Source organism: Halichondria panicea, chromosome 14, assembly GCF_963675165.1.
Source record: "Halichondria panicea chromosome 14, odHalPani1.1, whole genome shotgun sequence".
Classification (NCBI taxonomy): Eukaryota; Metazoa; Porifera; class Demospongiae; order Suberitida; family Halichondriidae; genus Halichondria; species Halichondria panicea.
Window position 1 is genome coordinate 4293058 of NC_087390.1, and position 20323 is coordinate 4313380.

At 40.5% G+C, this 20323-nt stretch overlaps 2 protein-coding genes across 4 annotated transcripts in view; both read right to left on the reverse strand.

Annotated features, from left to right (window-relative positions):
• Positions 1–22: 22 nt before the first annotated feature.
• LOC135347786 (uncharacterized) lies at positions 23–13138 on the reverse strand. 3 transcript variants are annotated; one of them, XM_064545831.1, is made up of 15 exons: positions 12982–13138; positions 12354–12458; positions 5724–5906; positions 5227–5510; positions 4987–5068; positions 4378–4566; positions 4139–4212; positions 3864–4046; positions 3489–3674; positions 2240–2524; positions 2009–2095; positions 1774–1954; positions 1664–1715; positions 1510–1615; positions 23–241 (listed from the first exon to the last, which is right to left on the reverse strand). In XM_064545831.1, the coding sequence occupies exons 1-15, from the start codon at positions 13042–13044 to the stop codon at positions 151–153; spliced, it is 2151 nt and encodes a 716-aa protein (XP_064401901.1). In that variant the 5' UTR covers positions 13045–13138; the 3' UTR covers positions 23–150. The 3 variants fall into 3 exon arrangements, with proteins under 3 accessions (XP_064401901.1, XP_064401903.1, XP_064401902.1); XM_064545833.1 differs by lacking the exon at positions 1664–1715; XM_064545832.1 differs by lacking the exons at positions 12354–12458; positions 12982–13138 and adding an exon at positions 7864–8141.
• A 110-nt stretch (positions 13139–13248) lies between these two features.
• The window catches only part of LOC135347851 (uncharacterized), a 40192-nt gene continuing 33117 nt past the window's right edge, over positions 13249–20323 (reverse strand). The window contains exons 9-15 of the mRNA XM_064545946.1: positions 20137–20322; positions 17564–17848; positions 17302–17388; positions 16996–17176; positions 13880–13931; positions 13722–13827; positions 13249–13478 (exon numbers count right to left, since the gene is read on the reverse strand). Coding sequence (XP_064402016.1) covers positions 13394–13478; positions 13722–13827; positions 13880–13931; positions 16996–17176; positions 17302–17388; positions 17564–17848; positions 20137–20322 — 982 coding nt within the window. The 3' untranslated portion in view covers positions 13249–13393. The remainder of the gene's footprint in view (positions 13479–13721; positions 13828–13879; positions 13932–16995; positions 17177–17301; positions 17389–17563; positions 17849–20136; position 20323) is intronic.

Sequence of the window (20323 nt, forward strand, 5' to 3'; positions counted from 1 at the left end):
TACGCGGCTAGACTAAGGTGCAGCATGTAGGTTGAGCAGTTTAATGCACAAATAAACTATGATACAGAAAACATAATTATACATGCACAATATAGAAACATTCTGGTGCAAAATCCTAATTGGTAGCTAGATAATCTATAATTATTAATGTCACTGTAGCCTTGATTCAAGCTGAGCCAGCTTTTTAAAAAGCATGTCCAGCTTGTCATTTGTGGTCAAGCTTTGGTCTGCAAGGGAGTCTCTGCAAAACAATAAAGCAGCATAGAATGGTCTAGATCGGTAGAGGTAACTGCAAGTTACAACTTTGTGTGTTCTTTGAGCCTTTTGTATCTACTTTTGTATCTATAGTCAAATAACACACGTACTTGAAATAGGGCATTCAGACAGATCTATACATTCACTTGGTTTGACTTTAAATTCACGTGGGCTTGGAATGCGGAAAACTCAGGAACATGCAGAGCTCTGTAATAAGGTGGAACCCTCTTACAGCGGCGACATCGAAACAAAGATCAGGCCCCAGCACTGCAGGTCCCAAATACAAAACAACTCCTCAACAAAGGCCATACACTATATAATTTGTTCTTCCCAGCGAAAGAAGGTTGTGTCGGGTCCTGTATTGAGATTTTCTATGGCGGTGGTGGACGTGGAGCAAAAAGGAGCTCTATAATTATACTTGAACTCAGGTAGTCTTGGTAGGTTCTGAGGAATGTCACACGCACTGTCTTAGATCACAGCAACAGCCAGGAGTGGCTAATCCGGGCCTATAGAGACCTAGCCGGCTTTCTTGAGTGCCAATTAGATTAGGACCAGATTAGATACGTCAGCCTAGCATTATAATTATGTATACCGATTATTACGAAATCTTACGACAACTATAGATCTAGACTACCATGTATATATATTAATTTTGTTTGCTAATAATTCTACTCAGTGAGGAATTGTTGCATTTACAAAAGTGAGACAGTATAGTGCTTAAAGAGAAAGGCTCTATAGACTTCAGGAGTGTAGCCAGGATTTTGGAGAGAGGGTGCTATCATAGATGAAAGAGGGCACGAAGCGTCTGATTTTTAGCCGCGCAGCACCGAAAGTTGGTTGACCGGAAGCCACACCTCTTATTAATGACATCATAATTTTAATTTATCTGCTAAGTTGGGCGTGGCTGAACGTTTATTTGCATAGAGAAGCTGGCCACTATCACAAAAGAGATCTAGTATATAGATTTAAGCCAGAATAGCTCACAGTTTAGAGACTGACTCGTTTTCCTTGCCTATACTAGCTAGCTAACAGCCTAACTGAAGCAAGATCTGGAAGAGAAGGGGGCTCAGCTGGATAATCAGATACATTTCTCTGTGATTTGTATACTTGACTCAGGCTGGTTGGGGGTACTCGAGCACCCCTAGCACCCCCCCTGGCTACGCCCCTGGACTTAATATGTTGTTGCTAGCCACTATGGAACTGAAACGCATTGGTGCATGTACGTGTATAATTTATTAGCATACATGTACTCACCGCAATTCGTCCAAAACACCGCTGTGTTGGTTGACTGTTTCCTGAGTCTTGAGTGAGATTGTGTGTATATTTGTAATGGACGTTTTATCCAGCTTCTCAACGTGCTCTGTGTGGATAAACTGTAACGAATTAAAAAAAAAATTTTGGCACAAACTTTGAGGATTCATCCATTTTTCTTTCACTTTGTAAAAATCCGCTGCACACCTCTATAGAAAAATATTCGTAACAAAGGACAAACATTGTGTCGTGTATGAGTGTGATTACCAAAAATGAAAGACCAGTTCTCTCAATATTGATTATGGTCCTGGCTTTATTAATAGCCAGTGAGCGCTGAGCATCTCCTTGCACGTTGGAGAAAGTGTCGGACATCTGAGCAATCAGCAAGTTTAGCATGACTACCTCCAGTGTGAACAGGAAGATGAGGTACGTAGTGACACCTAGCCAACTGAAAAAGCCGTTAAAATGTTAACAAATCTCCAAAATGTTGTCAAATACGTACCCAAAGCCACTTGGTCCAAAATATGTCAAGACACTACCTGCTTCCACTGCAATTCTTATTCCAGTGAAGAAGACTCGGTAGAAGGTGCTATAATTATGGGAAGAAGGAAAGTTGTTGAATCACATACATAAATGCATGCATGCAAGTATGTGGAACTCAATGCATATCAGCACAATTTATAGTTGATTAGCGAAATTAAATGGCTTATAGATTTATGACATGAAAGCTTACCTCGTTTCAGCAGGGTTGATATCAAGGCTTGTCATAAAAGGAATAGTGGACGTGTTCACTGCATCTTGTACTTGAGATACCGTCAGATTTAATGTATTCAGAGCTCCCTCTACCACACTGAAGTTACACTGAGGTGTGATTAGAGTTGGGACAATCTCTTCTTTTCGCAGGGCAAAGTAGAAACCACCGGAAAAAATGTACAAAACAATCAGGAGGATTGAAATGAACGGAACAAGGTCTCTCTGGATGATCAGGTACAGGATGTGAATGTAGGTCCCAAGTATCCTAGAAAAAATTTGTGTGTGATTGTTTTAGATTCGCCAGATATACTAGCACGAGCGGATATTAAGGCTGACTTTACAGATAATGAAGTGGAGCTCAGCAAAAAATTAACTCTTAACTACATGCATGCATGCATGTAAACGTTACAACACCATCAAGCTATAGCAATGACTGTAGTATACTAGTATGTGACCATAGATTGAAGAGTTAGAGGAATTGGTAATGGAGTGGTGCACGCGATGCTGACTCTGCAATGCAGCCTCAAAAACCATTCGTGCTATGCCCTATGAATGAGGCTATTCATCACTCCACTCGTGATGTCCGCCTCCGGAGGCTGTGGAAGTGTGGTAAATGTATGCTATAAGAGGCTTGCGTCGATGCTTACCAAAAAATGAGATCAAGCACAAATTATAGCAAAACACTAACATGGATGAGCTCTCATCAGATCAGCTATTCAAAGCATCCGTGGGGCACGCTCGGCCGGTGCCCATGCCCACAAGCAAGCCTAGGTTTCAATGGACCTTGTGATGATGGAATCACAACATGCATCAGGTCCTTACAAACTTCTGCTCACACGTATACACTAGAGCATAAAAAAAATTTGTCCGGGGAAGACATCATCTCGATCTTTCTGACATGAAAGACACACCTAATCCCTGAGCCACGTGTAGTACTTGCTAATGACTGATCTCACACACTAAAAAGAGACATTCCATGCAGTAAAGTTAAGTCCTGTTTTAATTGCTATAACGTGTTATCTACTACAATGGGTATAGATCTTGAAATATAAGAGAGTTGCACGGACTGAGCACAGTTGTTTGTAGTTTATTATACAGTGTGTAGAAATAAGTACAGCTTTGGTTGTTGAGACAGCCTCAATTAAACCGCAGCGTAGCGCGGATGTTATTCGAGGGTACCTTTGCTTCCAATCCCTCTACCTCTTCAATCTATGATGTAATCCACTCACTTGATAGACGTAACGTATCGCATGACCCTGATAGAGTAGCATGTATACAACAGGCAGGCAAACACCCACTCCTCATTCAATTGCAGTGCTCGTAGTGGAATAAGGATAATCATGAAAAGCATCGTCAGCAGATTAAGATAGTTGTAGAGAAAGAAACTATAGTCCAGAAAGTAAGTAAGTCTCCATCTGCGTATATATAGTGTATGCATGTGCGTGTAATTTTGCAACCAACTACATGAGAATGTAGTGTCGTAAGTGCATGTGTACAAATATAGAATTTCTAGTATCTGTATACATACATCCTGCCATAATAATAAAGAACAGACCTACGTATGTTCAATGGGCTCAAGCTATGAGAAAAAGAGGTGAACATACAGACAAAGGTTATAAATCTCATTGATTGCAGCTGCTGTGATTAGTAGAATGGCCAGGCCCTCACACAAGCCACGAAAGATGTCCACCGGTTCATCATAGACATGTGGGTCAGGTTGAGTTGCAGCAATGATCAGAGCAGATGATATTGCTATCATTGTGATGGCCCAGTAGAAGAAGTGGGAACTGTGTGAAACGATCACACACGCTTGGAAAAACCGTAGAGGATTATTAATAATAATTGCTGTGTCATGCATGTGTGCAAGATCTCTGCTTACATGAGAAAGTTTCTGGCAAAACGTTTCCACTTGCTATTTATCAAAAGACGAACTACCAGATGAGAGGCTGCTTCCTGTACGCAATTTTAAAGGTGTTCACAAAACATTTATTGTCATACAAAAGTCATACTTGCATGCATTGTCTGAACCAAAGGTTTGGAAACCAGTTTGAATATCACTTTACTGTTCAGGTTACCGAACACTTAGGCCACTGGACTATACATGTACACTGCATATACCTTATTCCCAGTCCATGCAATCTTTTCAAAGGCTGACTTGCCCAGTTTTCTGCGAAGAGTACCTATATTAGGAGTCTTGACAATCTTTCCTTCTTTGTTGGACTCCAATATATCATAGTAAACTGTGAAGGTTCGTTTTTTGCCAGGTACCTTCTCAATCAGTGTGTCCATCACAGCATTCAGTGTATCCTACAAATTATATACCTTAATTGACAAGGCAACAAGCGTGTAATAAGTCATATACAGTCCCTGCTCTGTTTTATTACACTGTCACACGTACGTAGCCTCGAGGCATAATTGGTAAGGAAGTCGTGATATATATAACATGAGACCGAGTGTTGTATGAAATATTTATGCCTCGGTGTGCATGCGCAAGCGAGGTATGCGGAAGTATGTGTGTGTGTGTGTAGACTGCTACATGCTCAAGGATCAATCAAGTGCAATTAAGAGTTTATGTAGACATCTATAGTCATGTTTTCTTGGATTTTAATTTGTGGATTTGCAAAATAATGCTTTGTTCTCGAGTTATGCCTAGTTTTGCTTGATTGGAATGCCATTGCAGCCGTTGCTATGAGAATATTGAGCCTACATGTATATACACACACTCACATGTAAATCCTCATTGTCCAGGAGGTCATGAAAGTTCAGGTGCGGTATGCTTCCAATCTCGGACAAGAACAAACCTCGAACTCTGTATAGTATAATTATAGCACTACAAGTATATCATAATCTCTTGACGTACATGTCGAATCATAATTATATAATTATACTGACTATATAAACTCAAAGGGTATAACTAATTATGTGTAAAACATACGTGGAATAACCTCATCACCTTTTTAAACTTACTTGGCTGGCTGCATTTCCTTACATATAAGCACAGCAAGTGCATTGAAATCGTGTATAAAGTCCTGTGTAGACTCTTCTCTTGTGAGAGCCTGAAGAATGGCTACCTCCAGTGGAGTTTTGTTCCTCATGTTTTCAGTGTGAGGGTCGGCCCCCCAACGAAGGAGCTCTTTGGCTACGTCAGGTAAACCTCGTCTAGCTGCTAAGTGGAGTGGTGTGTTTCCTTCCTCATCAGTGGTTGTAACCTTCGCTCCTTTCTGAATCAGCTCAGACACATAGAATCCAATCTACATGCATAGACACGCGCACTAAAAAATGCATACATGCACGTATGTTAACATGCAAATGAGTGTGACAGCATCTCGAAAATTCAACATCATGCATGCTCAACATGCAGCGGAAATCGGTTTATTGAGGTGTCCCGGGTTGTAATTTCTGTGTGCTTTAAAGAGATGCTCGATTCCACATTTAGGAAGGAGTGCCATAACATGTGAACTCACGCTAGCCTCAGAGAACTTGGTAGAGTCTGTCTCCAATATCACTTTGAGCAAAGCCTTTTCATAGTTTCCAGCATGCTGTATGTACCTGGCTATCTCCTTTGTGTTCGTTAGCTTAACTTTGCCATTTTTCACACTCCTCTTTCTCCAGAGATCACCAGAAAGAAACTCTAATGGATCATCAGCCTGCAACATGTTTAAGTGTAGTTCAAATACAATTATGCTGTTAATGATTCTATTGCAAGTTGGGACAACAGTGCATGTACTTACAGCCATTACAATTATTGTTCGTCACATAATCCCCACTCAGCATAATAATTGTATCCAGATGCACATACGTTATCATTTTCAAAGTAGTGGCCGTATCGCAATCAGTTACATGCAGTACAATTATATACAGTGGAACCTCTGTTAACAACCACCTCCGAATAAAGGCCAGTTGCTATAATTATAATGGCCAGGCACCAAGGTCCCAAATGAACAGTTTGTATACAAACCATGCAACCTCCCAACAAAGGCCACCTCTGTATAAAGGCCAAAACATTGCTCCCCAAAGGTGTCCGTTATAGAGGGGTACAGGGTGTCATACCGGGGGAAAGGGGGGATATCCCCCCTAAAATTTGCATTCACATGTACTATAGTTGTATGACTGAGGGTCCATATATTATAACTGGCAATTTTACATACTAACAGGGTATTGAAATAACAGCTACAGTAAAAACAGATACGTTATAATAACATAAAACATCTCAAATAAAATGCATCATTTGAAATTTAATGTAGAATTTCTGTCATTTTAACATTAAATACGATGATGCATCCCATAATTATAACATATGTGTTTTTGCTGTCTAGCTAGCTAGTTGACCTTTTTTTAGCAACATTTTCTGGTTACTTTTCCCTCTACTTCAAAATCCTGTATGATACCCTGGGGTTCCAATGTAGATCTACTATAGATCTAGCTGCACGTGTACATAATCTTTTGTATGAGGTATGCGTGGAACAACTAAAACTACAGCTATACATTAGTTTCCAGTCACCCGCCCGCAAAACATAGCATTACAAAGCCAGGAAAATTCAGCGCCAGCTTGTGATAGTGTGCCGTCTTTTCTCTTATTATTGCTCTGCAGTCTCACTAGCCACGCCTCTTTCCTCGAAGAGGCATGGCTTGTGTCTTGTGAGACTAATTGCTCTGCAGCATTGACACGCCCCTTTTTGTGCTGTAAGTTTTCGTGAATAATTTGCCAGATTTCTGCCTCCAATCTGTACAGAACACATGCACAGATTAGAGACTGGAAAAATTGTTAGGCCGTGCCTTGTACTGAATCACTGAATTAACTGGTGACATAGTCAATGCATTAGAAAATGTGTAAAAAAGAGCATCGAAATGGATTACCGCAAAATGGGACAAAAAAATTATCAATGGACCAAATCATATCAAGAATGTTGTGACGAACTTAAGTGGCAGTCTGTAAAGGAAAGACATAACATGCTAATGTGCTGTCAGGTATATAAAATACTAAATAACTTAGACTGTTTAGGTTCTACATATAACATTATGCCAACACTAAAACTAGATCTAGTCCGTTATCTTTGTGCTTACTTAACTCACATGTGTATAGGTACTCATTTTTTCTACGTTCTTGTGGAATTCCTTACCATAATTATAATATACAATGTATTTCCTCGTATAATAATTTTTAAGCACCATGTTCAGAATTTTTTCGTTTAATTGCTGTTCACTGTATTGTTTATGCTTGTGCTTATTGTTGTTGTTGTTGTTAGTTTATTTTCATCTGTGTTTCTGTTTCTGTTCTTGTTATTATTTTTTTGTTTTTGTTTTTTATGCCTCGAGGCGTAGCCGCACGAGGGAGTGGGTAATGATCGTTGTTAAAAACGATCGATGCCAAAGTCTAAAATTAATTGCTGCATGATCAGCAGCTAGCTATTCTAGTGCAGAGCTAATACGGTAAAGCTGACTGTGTGTGTGTGTCTGTTCCATGATCCAGCTGTAACTGCTCAATGGTTGTAATGCGACGAAAGATAACAGCTTCTATAGGCTTCTAGCCACGTTCTCTTGGATTTTGATTCGTGGATTAGCAAACTAAAGCTTCTTTCTCGAGTTATGGCTAGTTTGACTCACATTGAAGGCTGTTGCAGTCTCTTCAGAATCTTTCATAGCATCATCTGTCCTCACAAACTTTCTATTCAACATATGAGTTAGCCTTGCAGTAAAGCGCTAGCTTTTTGTTAGCTACAATACTAATGAAAGCACCGCAGGTGCTGATGCCTCGGTGGAGATGTCAAAGCTACATAACATAAAGCTGCTACTAATAGCTTTTATGCAAAACAATTAAATTTTGCTGCATGCAAAAACTCAGAGAGTGGGTAATGATCGACCATGATTGTTGTTAAAACGATCGATGCCAAAAGTTCAAGTCTAAAATCAGAGATACAAAAGAAAGGGATTGGAAACGACCGCCCACGCCCTATGTAAAAGGACTGACATCCGGTGAAGCACTCCGTGTAATTATTGTGCTCGCAAATAATTACATGGAGGACTGCGCTACGGTTTTGTATCCCTGGTTTCTAGCTCTCCTATCCACTAGAGATCACTCAGGGCCTGGGAGATACTTGAGAGAAGTAAGCTTATACCACTGACAAGCTCTAAGTCCGTTGTCTTTACTCTGTTTCCAATTTTTTTGAGTTTAGCTTGAATTACTCTATGTCAACTTTTCTCTGTCCCTCCTATGAAGTCAAAACAGCAAAGGACATTGCTTGACTTGGTTATTATGTATCTAAGTGCTACATAGAATGGCTTCATGCTATAAATAAGCTGTACTGTTCATAAACGTTTGCAGTATAGTCCTTCAAACTGCTTTAGTATACTTTTAGACACACCACGGGCCTGTCCCTCCTACGACTTCATAGTAAAGGCTATTTCTTCTTGCATAGCATTTATTTGTCTAGTAATAGTGGCTGCGTGGCTTAGTCGACTTTTTAGAGCTAAATTCTCTTTACTTTTTAGAAAAATCAACATTAAAAATGATCAATTTCACTGTTTCTATGTACAGCACATTGTAGAGCAGTCAAGACAGGTAATGAGCATGCTGACTATAAATATAATCCTTTGTAGTTTTAGCCACGCCCTATAACGCGGAATGCTTCACGCAAAAATTTCGTAAAAATTTCGTTTCCAATCCCCTTTCTTTTGTATCTCTGCTAAAATTAATGGCTGCCATCAGCAGAGCCTTGCAGCTCTCTTCTCACTCTTGCAGCTACCAATAGCTAGCGTTCTAGTGCAGAGCTAACTACTAAGTAGAGTAGCAACACTCGGTAAACAAGTTTGGCTACGTGCTCTTCTAAAAAGGCTGCAATGGCATTCCAAGTAAGCAAAACTAGGCATAACTCGAGAATGAAGCATTATTTTGCAAATCCACGAATTAAAATCCAAGTAAACATGACTAGAAGCCTATAGAAACTCTTACTTGCACTTGATTCATCCTTGAGCAGCTGTAGCAGTCTACACAGACACACAAACACACTACCGTATACCGGGTATATTTCGAGGGTATAAATGTTCGCGGTTTTCGCGGATTGAGCCTGTACCGCGAAAATTTATACCCACGAAAATTTATAATAGTAGGCGTGTTCAGTATTATGGATTCGAGGCTAACAGTGGAGTGGTACAGCATGTTGATGTGCGCATGCGCCAAAAGGCTGGAACTCAGACCACGAAAATAAAATCCGCGAAATCCTTTGTAATGGTCCATCCGCGAAAATTTATACCCTCGAAATATACCCGCTATACGGTACCTCGCTTGCGCATGCGCACCGAGGCATAATAATCATCTAGCTACCGTATAGCGGGTATATTTCGAGGGTATAAATTTTCGCGGATGGACCATTACAAAGGATTTCGCGGATTTTATTTTCGTGGTCTGAGTTCCAGCCTTTTGGCGCATGCGCACATCAACATGCAGCTGTACCTCCACACCGTTAGCCTCGAATTCAGGCCTAGCCTATAACGGTGAGGCACCTCTTATTGTTGATAGGTGTGGTCAATAATACTGAACACGCCTACTATTCAATAAAGATATAAATTTTCGTGGGTATAAATTTTCGCGGTAGAGGCTCAATCCGCGAAAACCGCGAACATTTATACCCTCGAAATATACCCGCTATACGGTAGCTAGCAGCCATTTGTGAAATTGGACACACCCATTAATTATTCCTGTGGATGTAATGCGCATGCACGCTCATTCCCCATGTGAGAGAAAATAATATCCAAGATCCAGATCCAGATCTAGTCTGGGGCCAGACCTCTTTCTCAGAGGGGGGAGGGGGAAGAGAGAAAGAGGTCTGGAGACTCTTGCAGCACTTCCGTTAGCCTCGACCCCCGGCCGATCCGTCTCCAATTGAACGCTAGGTCGTATTTTTCAACTTCGTTCTATTAAAACAAAATCGGCCTGGGACCGAGGCTACACTTCCGTGTGCTCTTGGAATGTCAATAGGGAGGAGACTGTGATATTGGAGGTTATAAAGAAGAGTAGATGTAGCAATACTTTCATTCATTGGCTGTATCTAAATTCCATTGGCTGTAATCCAAATTCCACAAAGGCAATACTCGCAATTTCATTGGATTAAAAATCACATGACATAGGATATGCATTTCATTGGCTCTGGCCACATTCCGCTAGAGCACACGGAAATGCTGCAAGACAGAGGAGGTCGGACATCACTTGAACTTTCACTAATTATGACCTTTTAATGACATTCCAGGCCAAATTGCTTTTCGTTTTTGCTGACTTAGCACAAATAATGCTGACTCGGCAGTAAAATAACTGGATCTAAAACCATAATCCTGATCCTAGCTAGCTAACTATGGCTGAACGTGACAGTGCCAAGAGAAAGCAATTTCAACAGTTTTCAACTCCTACTGCCAGTGTTGATGTAACACCCAAGGCAGCCAAGGCCAAGCAGCATGAGAAGCGACCCCAGAGTCGAATTCCCCTCAGGAGCAGCTAGTCATGGTTGAACACAGAGCCAAGAGAAAGCTATTTCAACAGTTTTCAACTCCTACTGCCAGTGTTGATGTAATATGTACAGGAACACCCAAGGCAGCCAAGGCCAAGCAGCATGAGAAGCGACCCCAGAGTCGAATTCCCCTCAGGAGCAACACTATGACTAGATCTAACCAGCTGGTCATGGTTGAACACAGAGCTAGAGCTATTGATGAAACAAAGCAATGTCGACAGTTGTCCACTCCTACTGCCAGTGTTTATGTAATATGTACACCCGTACCCAGGGTGGCCAAGGCCAAGCAGCATGAGAAGCGACCCCAGAGTCGAATTCTGAGCAGCACTAACCAGCTAGCCATGGCTGAACATGTCAACAGAGCTAGAGCTAGTGGTGAAAGAAAGCGATGTCGACAGTTGTTTCCTTGAATAATGAGACAGGGATTGTATGTCCAAGCCATCGCACATCCTGAGCTGATCAAAGAGCATCTTGGTATCTTTGCTCCTTCTTGCTACCAATACACTTAAATTTTAGTCTGTGACATCTCTGTGTTAATGTTGTCTCTCGAACATCCTCTGGCTCACTACCAGGCTCACTAGCACTGTCACTGTTATGTTAGGAGTGTCACTGTCACTGTCACTGTCACTGTTTCTACCATTGCTGCCTTCATCCTCACTGCTACTGTCGCTGTCGGTGCTCATAGACATAGGGTTAGGTCCAGTAGCCATCAGATCTTAATATAATTATATATAATTATATATAACTGCATGCAACTGGTTTAGGGTTTCTGTCACAATGCATAAACGCAAAGAGACGCTACTGCTGAGTCAGCATTATTTGTGCTGAATCAGCATAAAACGTAAAAGCAATTTGGCCTGGAATGTCATTAAAAGGTCATAATAACTAGTGAAAGTTCAAGTGATGTCCGACCTCCTCTGGCTGCAAGAGTCTCCAGACCTAATCCTAGCTCTCTTGATTTTGCCCCCGAGCTATTAGGTCTGGCCCCCAGACTAATCCAGATCCTCCTGGCAGAATCATTTTTGTCTTGAGGGCCTGGTAAGCCACAAAACACTACCATATAACATAACAATATAGATAATAATATGTATGTACACAGGTCTTTTCTTCTTAGATATTATAATACACTGAACTACACTAACAGATCCTGGAAGAATAAATTTTCTTCTTTCTTGAGGTCCTGGTAAGCCACATAATACAATAAATAACAACAATAGATGCATGTAAATAAGTCTTTTCTTCTCAGTGAGATAAGCTAACTTTAATATAAAATTCATTATAGATAACACTCTGATATTTTTGAGCGAAAGCAAAAACATGGCGAGAGGCATTAGCACAGCGCCAGCTTGAACACTAGTTATTGTTGTTTGTCTCATTTGTTGTGGGGAGTACAATTATAGGCCACATGTGCCTTCTGTACAACCCTTTCTCTCCTTTGAGAGATAAAATTATTTCAATATCACAATGAGTAATGACCACCATCCCGCATCCTCTCGAGGTAAAAGTCGGGAGGAAACAATGACCATATTTTGTGTTCATTCAAAAATTCTGCTGCATGCCAATTTCAAACTTTATATATCGTTACGATGTTAGTACCTGATTGTTGGGTGGCTCAGCATTCGATACACTGTTCACGTCTGTCTCATGGTTATGATCCACATTGAGTTGGTACAATGATCCAGAGTACAGCTGCTGGTGACCCTGTATACACGAAAGAGGAGGTGACGGTCTGGTCAGATCAATTTACATGTAAGCCATAATATAGGAATTCCTCTTGTATCTATTAAATCTAGGGCTGCTATAGGCTGTGGTAAGAGCTAACAGACCACCGGGTGCATGGTGGGTGGATATAATTATAACAGTACACTTTAATTATTACCAGTGTCTATAATACAGTTTAGAATTATGATTCAAAGTCAATTCCGGCATAGATAGTATAGCCATAATACTATAGATCAATATTATAGACCTAGAGTACCGGTATACCTTTTCAGTAGTAGATCTTAGTGCATGCATCTGCTCATACAGTATGACATACTTATAGTCACTCAGATTATCATAGGTTAGACCTAGTCACATGGATCAGCTGGACCTGAGGGACCCTTCTTAGGATCAGGAGGGGGCTGATCCATGAGACAAGGTTAGACCATGGTAATAGTCATCATTGGTTGTGCATGTGATCATGATAGATTAAATGTCTCACCACCTGGAACAATTAACTCACGATTACATCTTCAACATCACGGTCTTCTAGAGGTACAAACTCCTCGATAGAATTTTTAGCCATAACCTTAACCTTGTGCGTGTGAAAGTCCTTTTCGAACCCACCTTATGCATGCATAATTAGCGGACTCCAGCTAGCTAGCCCCGCCTCCTTTATCATTGAGCTTTTATCATGCTTATCCAAAATCTGCCAGAGTAGTCTAGCAGCTGAGCAATGTTAATGTTGTGTATCTGTACAGTAAATATAGCATGCAGCCACAGGTATAAGTTTTATATATGACAATTTATTGCGTAGCTTTGACATACATTTTTATCTTTACCGTAAACCGGACTCCGTTCAAGACTAGACTATTAGACTGATCTATATCTATTATAGCTAAACCATCAAAGTACACATTGAATCAGTATATACATCATTTGCTCTTGTACTCCAGCTGATTTCTTAGAATCATGTCTAGCTTCTCATTGGTCGTCAAGCTCTGTTCTGAAAATGAGCCCCTGCACAAATAAATATATTTATAATGAAAGCACCGCGGGTGCCAAAGCTACACACATTATAATATTATTATCATGATGAACATTTTGCTTTAATTAACTTTCACTACTGTATACCTCGCTTGCGCATGCGTACCGAGGCATAATGCAATAAGGCAAACTAAACATGCATGAATATTATACGGAATAACGGAACTGTTTACAGAACAAATAAGCTAATTAGATCTACATGATTGTTGTACTAACCTCAAGTCGTCCAAAACACTGCTATGCTGGTTGACAATTTTCCGAGTTTTGAGTGTGATTCTGTGTATGTTGGTAATGGAGGTATTTTCCAATTTCTCAACATGCTCTGCACAGAGAAAAAGTGAAAAATCATACTCGTGTACATAATTAAAACTAACTTTGAGGGTTTGTCCATTTTTCTTCAGACTCGTAAAAATCAGTGAGACATTTCTACAGACAAAGCAAAGGAATTGTTAAAACTATACTAGTATAATTATATAAATATGATAATTATAGCAAAGACTAGGAGACAAGAAAGGTCAAAATGGGCCCCGTGCAGACCACAGAGGATGCAATAGGTACACAGAAATCTTGTACATACACTCTATTTAGAGTTAGTTGGGCGGAGTCCAACCCTCTGAGAGTGGTTGGGTATCATGACAATAATTATACGTTTTTGTACCAACTGCAGAAAACTTGCAGCCCAATCAGATTACAGCGTTCAAGGGGAACCTTACAGCTCAAATTTAGCTGAATGAGGCAATAATTATTTCTGCCTCTGCTAAATCTTGTACATGTTGTATTACAGGCTGCAGTATCTTTCTACTTTCTCTAACAACTCTCAGTCTGGGGTCTTTCTTGCATCCTAAAACAGTTATAGTTTATTTATATCGCACCCCTGAGCCATGCGGTTGTCAGCCACTTAAGAATAAACGATATTCATACTCTGCCGCCTCAAGTACCAGTGGAACAAAAATGTATATTGTCATGATACCCAACCACTCGCAACAGAGGGTTGACTCCGCCCAACTAATTTAGAGCATATATATAGCTGCATGTAGATCTACAATGTAGAAGTTTTAATAACATTTCCTTATCAACTGATGAAAAAAGGGGTGGATCTGCAATGAGGTCAGAGTTCACAAAAGCTGCTGGCAGTGTACTAGTCGAGCGCCGCCGCCCTGCTTGAAGGAGGTCGGGAATCAAGCCTATCCACAGTTTTGTTCTGGCCTGTTACGCAATAGTATCATGAATATCATTCATTCTATGTGGGTGCTAACCAATAGCGATGAATATCATTTATTAAAGTGGGTGTTGGCCTCGCCTCTCAGTCAATCCAACGTGTGAAAAATTCACACGTGGTACAGTTGAGTGGGTGTGATCAATCCCCTTGAGATACTGCAATCTGATTGGAGCTGGTGGAATTGTTGGATTTCCAACAACTGGAACAAACCTGTGGATAGGCTTGATTCCCGACCTCCTTCCGGGCAACGGTAGAGGGCGGCGGCGCCCGACTAGCAGTGTACATGCATGCAGCTTTGCAGCTCTTTTCTGACTCTTGTAGCTAACAAACAGCTAGTTAGTGCAAGGCTAACTCATAAGAAAGAGATGATGCTATGAAAGATTCTGAAGAGACTGCAATAACTGTGCATGTGAGTCAAACTAGCCACAACTCAGAGAAAGAAACTTTAGTTTGCAAATCCACGAATCCAAATCCAAGCTAGAGAGTGTGCATGGCTAGAAGCCTATAGAAGCTGTTAGTTTTGCAACCGTTAAACAGTATATATACAGTTGATGTATCTTATAATTATGACCAATGCCGTCCTGTAAAAAAGTATCAATCATTGGACGTCATCCAACATCGGACACTGATATCTTCAAAACTACACAAGGTACAGACACTATTTAAGGACCATTTTAAAGCTATTTTGTTCAAATTGCAATTCCCCAACTATTGTAGCTCTACATTAAGACATGACACTTCATGATATTGACCAGGACCTCATCCATGTCTCACATTCTCTCAGCATGGCATGCCCAGAGAGTCCTTCCAGATAGATATCACCAGCTATATAGCTAGCATACAGTACAAGCTAGCTAGCTAGCTCATATAGATAAATTGTTACTAATATCCTTCGCATCATTGGAAAAGCGCTTCAATTCGAGTACAAAAAACCTGCAGTTGAGCATGCGCTTAAAATAAAGATACGCTTATAGTCGAGTAAGCGCTAATATTTGCTGTAGTTATGAAGATACTGCAGTGTGTCCGAGATAATTATGATGACGTCCGATGATGATACTTTATATACTCTAGTTCAAAGGCATCTCAAGTCCTACAGAAGGCTTTGTCATTGTGGCTATAGAAATCAATAAATGTTTTTCACCTTCAAATTCTTCAACACTCTCATTAATTAAAGACGCCAGAGCTGGAACAACTAGACACGCTACGAGTATCGCATACTATACCGTAAACATCAGCTTTGATACAATGACTGTAAACTACCGTCGTTTGTAGTATATAGTTGGTATGCGGAATTTTGCTGGGACACTCACTGCATCGCACAATCAGCTTTACCGTATCCCTCGTGTTGCTACGCCTCAAGGTATAATTATATCAATTAATATATGGGAGTTGGCCCAAATGATGACCTAGCTTTATAATAATTATTTGCTAACCAATTAAGAGGGTTATGGTTAGGTTTAGGCGTATCAATATATAGGACTACTGTTATTAGTAACAGTTGGCATGCAAAGCCTATCATGATATTGCTCTAGCCTCTACACAGGCTCTCCTTTTTCTGTTCTTTATGACAATCGTTCAATAAGATAAAATACGGTATTAATTGGAGGAATAAAGAAAGAAATAGACGTAGAGTTAGGAAAAAGGAGAGCCTGTATCGGGAAGTCGCGTGAGGGTAAAAGGGTGGTAGAAGGGTGAAAATGAGCGGGGGCATGCTGAGCTAGAGATGTTGGACTGCCCACGCAGAGATCTATGACTAATAAAACTTTGCCTGCAGCAAGCTGGACATGGACTTGGAACTGGAAGTTTGCAAGCACTGTAGCTAGCTATACCTTAGGCTTAGCTAGATGATCTACTAGTTATGTGTTCAGATTCTATCAGACAATCACCTTTTCTTGTGTCTTTCTACATGCTATTATATAGTCTACTGAGATCAAGAATAGCTTAGTCATCATTATCATATAGCAGGTAGCTACTGCCACCAGAGCTGGCCACGCTGGTTCTCTGATCTGACTTGCAGCACAGCTTGGTGGTTGTCTCAGTACAGTCTTATTAACTCTGAATGCGTGGGAGAATATCTTACGTCACGATTGTGGGCTACATATCGCCCACGTTCATAAAAATCCTTGTGGATCACGCGATTTCCCAAACCAGGCCTTACTTTTCTTAACTGTACACCCATTTCTTTCTTTGCTGCCTTACTAATGATTTATGGATAAACAGTGACAACAGCAAGAAAAAGTAAGGCCTGGGATCGAGGCTAATATTGCTCACCAAGAAAGAGAGTCCAGTTCTCTCAATGCTGATTATGGTCCTAGCTCTATTGATAGCCAGTGAGCGCTGTGCATCTCCTTGCACGTTGGAGAAAGTGTCGGACATCTGAGCAATCAGCAAGTTGAGCATGATCACCTCCAGCGTAAACAGGAAGATCAGGTACGTCACTACACCCAGCCAACTAATGTTGGAAAATCGTTAACGAGCACTATAAGTTAAAATTAATACTATACTGTCCAACCAAATCCTTAATTTTATGTCGTAATTCAAATCTTCAAAACTAGGTATGGATCTAAGTTGACTTACCCAAAGCCGTCTGGTCCAAAGTAGGTGAGAAAGTTTTGACCCTCAACGGCAATTCTTACTCCAGTGAAAAACACTCGGTAGTAGGTTCTATACAATTATTATATGTGGGCGTAATCTTGGTAGAGTAAGATGGAGCAAAAATGGCATCTAGAATATACTTCATGGACTGCATGTGGCAGTTAATGAAGTTTACAAACGTACATGTAGGGATATGACAAATGTCAACTTGATAATTTGTATGGTAATAAAACTATTTACCCACCTTGTCTCATCAGGGTTGATATCGAGGCTAGTCTGAAATGGAATTGTCGATGTGTTCACTGCATCTTGAACTTGAGCTGCTGTCAGATTGAATGTATTTAGAGCTGCTTCAACCACCGTGAAGTTACAGACTGGGGTGATTAGAGTCGGAGTAACTACCTCTTGTCTTAAAGCAAAATAGAAGCCACCCGTGAAGATGAACAGTATAACGATAAGGGTACAAATGAAGGGGACAAGATCTCTTTGGATGATCAGGTACAGGATTTGTATGTACTTCCCAAATATCCTGTCAGGGGTGTGTGTGCGTGTATGTGTGCATTGATCACTTACACGTGCTTGAAACTATGACAATTATAATTACATCCTATACATCCTTGCTTTTAAAATGTGCTTCGTGACATAAATAATTACCCAAGCTACCTCTAAGGACATTAACACTTTACCTAGTCTCGCACCAGCCCCAATTAAAAATTGGGTCTGGAGAACTTCCTATCAAAGTTGTGCACCCTAAGTGGCTAATACCGGCTAATACCGGGTAGTAAACAGACAAATAATATTACGGTGGAACCTCCGAATAACAAACAAGTTGGTGCAGGAGGTTTTGTCCATTATTTGGAGGTGTTCTTTATTAAAAAGGTTATACCATATAACATATCAAAACATTTTGTCAAATGTATGTAAAAAATATGTTAAAGTTGTCATCAAACATTAAATTTTTTTATATTAGTTATACCCTAAAATTAATGTGTTTATGTAGCTAGGGACAATAATGACTTCAAAATATACATTATAATGAAAGCACCGCGGGTGCTGATGCCTCGGTGGAGATGCCAAAGCTACATAACATAAAGCTACTAATACACATGACAGGGGCAGATCCAGGATTCTTGATAGGGGGGAGGAGCTAAAAATATTTTACTAAAAAAAGGTCGTCTGTTTTTCAAGCACAATGTGTTTCTTGCGTGACTCATCAATAATTGTTCATGCTCAGTAATAAACTGAGTGTGGCCATGATAATGTAACCATAGCTACGTGCTATCCAGTGCATGCAGTGAGTGGGATAGCTAGCTCTAGATTCTATTTTTCAGGCTTGTCATCAAAGCCAGGGGGGTGCTCAAGCCCCCAAAGCTCCCCACTGGATCCGCCACTGCATGATGAATTTTGCATGCTGCATGCAAACTCAAAGAGTGGGTAATGATCGACCATGTTTGTTGTTAAAAACGATCGATGCCAAAGTTCAAGTCTAGCTAGCTGCCAAGCAGCAGAGCCTTGCAGCTCTCTTCTCATTTCTGCTACCAATAGCTAGCGTTCTAGTGCATAGTTAACTACTAAGTAGAGTAGCAACACTCGGTAAACAAGTTTGGCTACGTGCTCTTCTGAAAAGGCTGCAATGGCATTCCAAGTAAGCAAAACTAGGCATAACTCGAGAACGAAGCATTATTTTGCAAATCCACAAATTAAAAATCAAGAAAACATGACTAGAAGCCTAATATATAGAAAGTCTTACTTGCACTTAACTTCATTGATCCTTGAGCAGCTGTAGCAGTCTACACACACACACACACACTACATGTACCGTATACCTCGCTTGCGCATGCGCACCGAGGCATAATTATGAATAAGTATACATGTAGCCATAGTCTTTGGAGACAGATTAACAACCACAAATTAATTGTTACTACAGATGTTAGCAAATATCGAATGGAAGTGGACTGTCATCACAAGACTGAAAAAATGGTGAACTGCAGCAGGCTGATCTGAACTGTGCATGCATGCATAGACGTCTACATGGCAAGAACAGAATATACTTAGGTCAGTGTCTAATAGTCCCAGCAGTCCTCGTGCTGAAAATAAAAGGAGCATTGTCGCCCTGTTTCAAGTCCACGTACATTGCAGATGCTGACCTGATATACTGAGCTTAACCCTAACCCTAACCCTAACCCTAACCCGCAGCAGTACATCTCAAAAACTGGGCTCCAAAATAGGCAATGATATCCAGATTCCTTGAAGTAGTCATCATTATTTCATATAATGCTTGATAGGGTGTCATACAGGATTTTGAAGTGAGGGGGAAGTCACCGTAAAAGCTGCCGTAATCATGTCCCTGTTAAATTTGTCACGAAAGCTAGCTAGGTGGTAGCAGGAGTACATTACTCCTGGTCGTAGCTATATGGCCTTAGATTTCAATGGAACACTAAAGGTAGCTTATATGCACTGCTTTGTGTCTGTGGTAGTGTCAAACAAAAGACCTCACTCTGAATGAGCAATACGGTTACGATGCAGTGTAGTCATCATTATTTCATATAATGCTCTACGTGGGCAGTCCAACATCCAGCACCTTCTTTTTACCTCCAATTGACCGTTGGAGAAATCCTCGGTGTGTGAACACAACTCGTTGATGGAAATTCTCCAGACCTATATGCTTTCGACCTGACTTTCTACATTCAGGGCTGGTGCGAGACTAATATTTACCCTCAATGCATGCAATACGTAGGTTAAGCCACATTAATATTCTACGGTACACAAAGGGGATATTATGTCTGGAAATAACTTACAAACGTATTACACACTCACTTGATTGCTGTAATGTATCTCAAGACACTGCTGGAGTAGGTCACGTATATCAAGCAGGCAAATACCCATTGCTCGTTTAACGCGAATGCTCGCAGTGGAATTAATACAATGATGAAGATCATGGTAAGTAGATTGAGATAGTTGTACAAAAAGAAACTGTAATCCGTAAAGTACGTCAACCTCCACC

Bases quoted from the DNA above. Each gene is read 5' to 3' on its own strand.
- LOC135347786 (XM_064545831.1), bottom strand. From the start codon at position 13,044: ATGGCTAAAAATTCTATCGAGGAGTTTGTACCTCTAGAAGACCGTGAT. The intron at 4,213-4,377 runs GTATATGCAGTG...AATTGCGTACAG, and splicing joins TTGCATGGACTGGGAATAAG to GAAGCAGCCTCTCATCTGGT. The intron at 242-1,509 runs GTGAGTACATGT...ATTGTTTTGCAG, and splicing joins GGTGTTTTGGACGAATTGCG to AGACTCCCTTGCAGACCAAA.